Below are 6631 nucleotides of genomic sequence, written 5' to 3' on the forward strand. Positions count from 1 at the left end.
AGGGCTGGGTGCCCTGGGACCGATGGAGACTTTCTCTAGGGTGATGGCCATATGTCATTGATTGAATACCTCCATTTAGGTGCTCAAGAGATAGGAGTTGAGCAAATGTTGGGCTTGGTCCCTGCCTGGGAAGTCTTTTACACTGAATGAGCGCTATGGATGATGTTCCTTCAAAGGAGAAGCTCTGATCCTCATATGGTGGTGGCTGGAGATGAGGCCTTTGGGAGGTATCAGGGTTAGAGTTGTGAGGGTGGAGGGGTTGAGTCCTCATGGTAGAGTTTTTTTTGGTGCTAGTCCTGGGGCTTGAACTCGGGGCCAAGTGCTATCTTTAAGCTTCTTTTGCTAAAAACTAGCACTTGAGTTGCAGTCCAACTTCTACCTTTTTGGTACTTCATTGGAAATAAACCTCAGACTTTCCTATGTGGGATGGCTTTGAACTGCAATCCTCAGATCTCAGCCTCCTGAGTAGCTAGGATTATAGGCGTGAGCTACCAGCACCCAGCCAGGGGTGAGTTCTCTTAGGAGACACCATAGCATTTTCTGTCTCCCCACTATGAGAGAACATGGTCACAAGAGACACCCCTCACCCCGCATCCCGGCAGAGGCCCTGGTCTGCACTGTGGTCTTGGACCTCCAGCCACCCAAGAACTGGGAGAAAATAAATGTTGTGTAAGGCACCCTGTCTGTGATCTATGAGTTCTGGCGCACAGCTGACTTCCATGAGACCTGGGGCTGTGGGTCATATCCTGGGTTGGGCTAGGCAGTCCCTCTCGATCTTCTCTGCTGAGCTTCTGCCTCCTCAGGCCTCCATCAAGGGAGCAGTGGATGGGACCATGGCCTGCTTTGAAATGCCCCTTGTCACCCATCAAGTCTCCAGACAGCTGCAGAGACATCCCAGGCAAGATCCTACACCTGACTTGTGGGAGGACGGTGCTGTCAGGGGCTATCCTAGACTCCACACCCCAGCCCTGCCTTGAGTTATGACCTCAGTACTGATTCTCCAGCTCTTGGGAGTATGGCTGGAATTTCCAGAGTTCTGACATTTTCAGTGTGAGTCACTGCAAGCACATCTGGGGCAGGACCAGGGGAGGGAAGGGGGAGTTTGTCTGGTTCTCAGGCTCAGGTGTCCCATTCAAGAGCTTGAATGAAGGCCCCTGAGTAGATGAAGGGGCTTTAAGTAATGTACAAGACAGTCAGGAATGAGAAGGGAGATGGAAGATACCCTAGAAGGTAGTGGGGGGCTGTTGGAGGGTAACTGTGGCAGGACACCACTGTGGGACAAGTACTACAGGCAGGAGGCAGAAAAGGTGAGTGTGCATTGGCTGGAAAGGTCCCAGGTGGGCAGATGAGTGAATTCCCACACTTGTTCTGAGCCTGGCAGGGCCCATGTCCACAAGGGGTGGGATTTCTATGTCTAATGACTGGTGCTGCTTTAGCTTTAGAGAGCTGTCCAGGCTTAGAAGGTTGGAAACAGGAAAGAAGACAGGCCCATGACAGTGGTGAGGGAATGTAGAAGTCTCAGAACACCAGATGTGATGGAATCTGTGATCTCTATCTGATCCAGTGGTGCTGACACTCCAGATAAGAGCATCCCTTGCTTCAAGGGCCCAGCTGCAGCCACATGACAGGGCCAGGGCTGGGGTAGAGTAATGTACGTAGGGCAAGGAACCAGAAAAGGAGCCAGGAAGTTCTGAGCTGCTATAGTGGTGAAGGGTTTCAAAACCCACTTCCTCTCGACCTGTCCACAGCGAGTCTGCTTTACAAACAGGACATGCGGAAACAGAGAAGTGAGCTTAAGTGAGATCATTTACTTATCCCAGGCAAAGGACAGCCCCCTCCTGATAGACAAGCAAGGGAAAAGTGTGGCTCCCACAAAATGGAGCCCTGGGCCTACAACTGACATCCCAGTTATTTCCTAAAAGCTGTGGACAGTTGCCTTGAACCCGCATCTCCTAGGAAATCCACAAATAAGCTTCACAAGCAGAGGAGTACATGCCCAATCCCCTGGATGAAGAGTTGAGGGGCAGTTGGGGAAGCGGCTCTGGCTTGCCTCCCTTCCCACAGGGGAAGGGTGGGCCATTGCTGCGATGTGAGGCACAGTTGTAATCGCAGTTCTCCAGTACTCAAAATTGGCCTGGGAGGAGACACTCTTCCCCACTTCCTCTCAGATCCAAGAACTGCAGAATATTGGAAAATGGGAAGAAAGTCAATACACATGTGATTTCCTTTGAATGATCTGCTAACATTTTAAATCATGGGTGACAGCCACCTGAGCACACACCGCCTCCCCTCTGAGGTCACACACTGGCCCAGGCTCTAGCCACCAGAATATGAACTGGATTGGAATGGTGTCACATGTGAACAGGGCATGTATTAGGATGGCAGGGTCTGGCTTGGCTTTTGGCATGAAGAACAGGCCCAGTGTAAGGTGGGGATAAATTAGGATCGAGCCTTGCCTGGACTAAAACCCACAGCCAACTTTCAAATGTGTAGCTGTAGGCTGCAGCCTTTTCAGGTTGTTTGGCAACAAGAGTTGACTTGAGGTCACTTTGTAGGAGAAATGAGTGTCAACAGACACAAGTGGACACTGAACTATGGAGTCACCATGTTGGGTGGTAACTGTACAAATGTTCAGGCATAGTTTTGGTCCTGTCAGCTTCACAAATCAAACAACTGTCACTCACAGTTCTTACCTAATGGTTCTGAAGTAAGAGGAGTCTGGCAAGGGAGAGCCTCCCTAGGGGGAAAGCTCTTCACATCATTCAGACTAGAAGGCAGGATGGGCTGGTTGGAGTGGGAAGGATCCAACAGGGGGAACAGGTGTCTTGAGTACAAGCAAACCCTAAAGTTGCATCTCCCAAACCCACTTTCCAACTCCTCCGGCAGCACATAATCCTTCACCCTTAAATCCCAAGTTTATACTTTTTATGGAGATGGAGAAACACAGGATAGCTCTGGGCTCCAAAGAGCCAAGATGGGCCTCAAGTTTTGGGTGAAGGTCATGCTGAGCCAGCAGCATCCTTCCCTTTAGCTCCTACCATCTGTTCTTAGTGGCCCTGTGTTGAGCAATGACTTCTATTCCTTGACCTTGAGTAGCTCAGTTCACATGTTCCATGTTTCCTGACTGCCTAGCACACTAGGCCTGGTTCAGGAAAGGTCCTTGCTTAAGAATTGTTACATACTACATTCTGCTAGCTCTTAGAAAGTGTGAGTGTGTGTGTGTGTGTTACATATTGATAATTAGTGTTCGAATAAATTGGGATGAATTATGTAAAAGAAAATAAGTGTGTGGGGCCAGGAGTTTGGCCTAGTGGTAGAGTGCTTGCCTAGCATGCACGAAGATCCAGGCTCAATTCCTCCGTACCACATACATAGGAAAAAAAAAAGGTGGTGCTGAGGCTCAAGTGGTACAGCTCTAGCCTTGAGAAAGTCCAAGGCCAGGGCTCAGCCCTGAGTTCAAGCCCAGGACTGGAAAAAAAAAAAAAAGAAGTGTGTATACGTGTGTGAGACAGAGACAGAAATTGAAGCAAGGAGAAACATAGTGTGCAAGTGTTTAGCTTAATTACATTTTTAGATCCTGAGTTCAAGCTCCAGGACTGGCAAAAAAAAAAAAGTATGAAAAGAATAAAACATTACTCTGAACCAGTGTAACAATAAGAAAGCCAGACCTGAATGCCTTCAGACATTTTTTTTTTTGCTAGTTCAGGAATTGAACTAAGGGCCTCCATGCTGTCCCTAAGCCTCTTTGTGTTCAAGGCTAGCCCTCTATCATTCGAGCCATAGCACCACTTCTATCTTTTTCTGATTACTTTATTGGAGGTAAGAGTGAGATTTTCCTGCCTGAGCTGCCTTTGACCTACAATCCTCAAATCTCAGGCTTCTAAGTACTAGGATTATAGAATAATGTTTTAAATGGCACAAAAATAGTGAACTTCGGTTTCTGTTTTCAAATACAATAGGTCTGCCGCATGGTCAGGGAAGAGTGTACTGAATACATGGAGCCCAATTCAAGTCTTTTTAAATAAGCAGTCAATAAAGGGATTCCTTCTCCCAGGTACAAAACACTTTTTAACTTCCTTTCTCAAATATTTATTTGTTCCCAGTCAGAACATCACCAGCTTTTGCCTTCAGATCACCTGCAAGGGCCAGGCACCTAAAGAAACATTGTACTTATCTTAAAAATAACCTGAACTCTTAAAGTATCATCCTGTTACCTTTTTTGTTTTTGTTGTTATGGCCACATCTCCAGCTTTTGATGACAAGTGACACTTTACATTATGGCAAACCACTAAGAAATGACCAAACCACTTGTTGCTTATTTTTGTTGCTCCTACCAGTAAGGAGAATCACAGTGGTAAACAAGTGTCTTTTATAGCCCAGTACCACACAGGCTCATTCCACCTATTCCCAAAGGGCATTGGCTCCTCCCTCTACTTGATGGCACTGTGTAGTAGCCCTCTCACCCGAAAACTCAGATCCAAGGGCTTTTCAATCCCTGCTTATACACGCCTCCCCCTTTGACAGGATCCCACACCAGGCATGAATTAACATGTTATGCAGTCTTTAAGGACTTCTATAATAGATAGATACATATCTTCACATAGAAACTTAAAAAAATACTGTAACATAATACACTGTACTTTGAACTACTCAAACATAAACTGCTTAAATGTCCATATAAATACTATTTATGCACACTTTCACTCCATTACAAAAATCCACCTCTTTGAATATTAAAGGCCAGCGTAGGCAAAGCCCAAGGAAAAATGATTTTAACAGTTGGAATAACAGCTGTGAGCTGGGAAAGAGAATTCTGTACACTTGCCTTTGTCACAACAGGCACAGTCTGAAATACAATTTTAAGACCAGTAGTGTATAAAAATACTTTCTGAAACAATACTTTTGACAGGTACAGTAGCATATTAAAAAACAACAACAACAAGAACAAATGATTGTGTACCTATTCTAAGAATCCATGAAGAGGTCCACTTACTGCCACAGCTAGCTCTAAAACATCAACCTGGGAAGCAAGTTTTGTCTGTTACACACACTCACACACACACTCACAGACAGAACGACCTTTTCTCTCTACGGTGCGCGATGCCAAGTCACTGACAGGCATCCCAAACCGGGCATGAAACAAGGTGTCTGGTGCCTCTTTCCAGTTCCAGCTTTGGGATGGATGAACAAAGGGAAAAGCAAAGTATGTATGTATGGTTTTTATCTCACCTAAGGGGCCTGCCTGGCGGAGGAGTTTAGTCTGGCATATCGATATTTAACTTGGGGGGCGGGGAGACATATTTTCCAGGGCTCTGAGTTATAACTACCCTGGCTTTCTTTCCAAACATTGGGGCGATTTTCGGCACTTCGGAGCCTGAGGTTTCTTCAGGATCCTCACTGTCTTCGTGGTGGAGATCGTACGAAATATTCCCGTATTCTCTTAAAAATGGGAAAATCTCAAGCAGAAACTGGCAGAAGTCTCGGCGAATACCAAACCACCAATGATTGCCCCCTTTTCGCCGGAACGTCGTGGCCATCAAGGTTATTAAGGACAGCCAAAGAGGGACGAAGATGGAGATGTAAGAGAACGCGTTGTGGCCGTCCAACCGGTGCACCAGCAGCACCTCGAAAGTGAGCAGGGGCACGACGATGGTGATCCAGCTGACGGCCATGGTCACGTGCGTTCTCCGCTGCTCGGCCACCACGTCCAGCGACCGCAGGAACAGCAGGGACCACACGACGTAGTAGAGCACCACCAGGCAGAGGAAGGACATGAGGATCCACAGGGGCACGCACACCACCAGCCACGGCCAGTGGATGATGCGATCCAGCCGCAAGGCGATGAAGATGAACTGCAGGATGTTGACGGAGCACAGGATCTCCAGCTCCAGAGAGCGGTCGTGCCGGAAGCCCCACACGCAGGCGGCCACCGACACCGGGGACACGAAGAAGAGCGGCATGAAGACCAGCAGCCAGAAGTGCGTGCCCCGCTCCACCCGGTCGCAGACCAGGACTTCAAACATGAGCAGCAGCAGGTGGATGCCCACGGCGATCAGCATGGCTTTGAACTCCACGCAGGCCTCCCCCTCCGTCCGGTAGCGAGGGTTGCGAGCCCAGACGCCAGCCCCGACCGAGGCGCCCGCGACCACCAGCAGCTTCCACAGCCAGATCGGGGTGAAGACGGCCCAGTAGCTCCACTGGATGACGCCGTCCAGGCGGAGCGGCAGCAGCACGGAGAAGAGCAGCAGGCAGGCGTAGATGAGGAACTTACTCGGGTTGAAGTCCTGGAACAGGCCCCGGGGGTTCATGGCGGAGGCTGCCGCCCACGGGCGCTCGCCCGCCCCGGACCGCCGCCTCCTCCTCCTCCTCCAGGTGGGCCGCGGCCGTCCCGGCCGGCAGGGCAGGAAGCGGCGAGCCGCGGCGCTGGGAGGCCGGAGCACGTGCGCGCGCGGTCACGTGGCCCGGCCACCAGCGTGCCGGGGGCACGGCGTGCGCGGGCTCGAGGCGGCGCGGCGTCTGCGCGGGGGGCTCTGCCTGCGCTCGGCAGCCGGCCGTCATTCGGCACCCATTAGGGAGGCGCCAGGGGGGAGGCGGAGGAGGGCGGGGCCGAGAGGGCCCCGGGTGCCTTATG

At 50.1% G+C, this 6631-nt stretch overlaps 1 protein-coding gene across 1 annotated transcript; it reads right to left on the reverse strand.

The window, feature by feature from the left end:
* Positions 1-3825: 3825 nt before the first annotated feature.
* Positions 3826-6389, reverse strand: Tmem185b (transmembrane protein 185B). The gene has a single exon (XM_090342966.1). It carries the CDS (start codon positions 6306-6308, stop codon positions 5256-5258), a length of 1053 nt encoding a protein of 350 aa, XP_090199092.1. The 5' UTR covers positions 6309-6389; the 3' UTR covers positions 3826-5255.
* Between the last annotated feature and the right edge of the window lie 242 nt (positions 6390-6631).

This window comes from Megascapheus bottae, chromosome 12, assembly GCF_031878675.1.
Source record: "Megascapheus bottae isolate mThoBot1 chromosome 12, mThoBot2.hap1, whole genome shotgun sequence".
Taxonomy (NCBI): domain Eukaryota; kingdom Metazoa; phylum Chordata; class Mammalia; order Rodentia; family Geomyidae; genus Megascapheus; species Megascapheus bottae.

Excerpts from the sequence above, each read along its gene's own strand:
- Tmem185b (XM_090342966.1), bottom strand. The coding sequence starts at position 6,308 with ATGAACCCCCGGGGCCTGTTCCAGGACTTCAACCCGAGTAAGTTCCTC.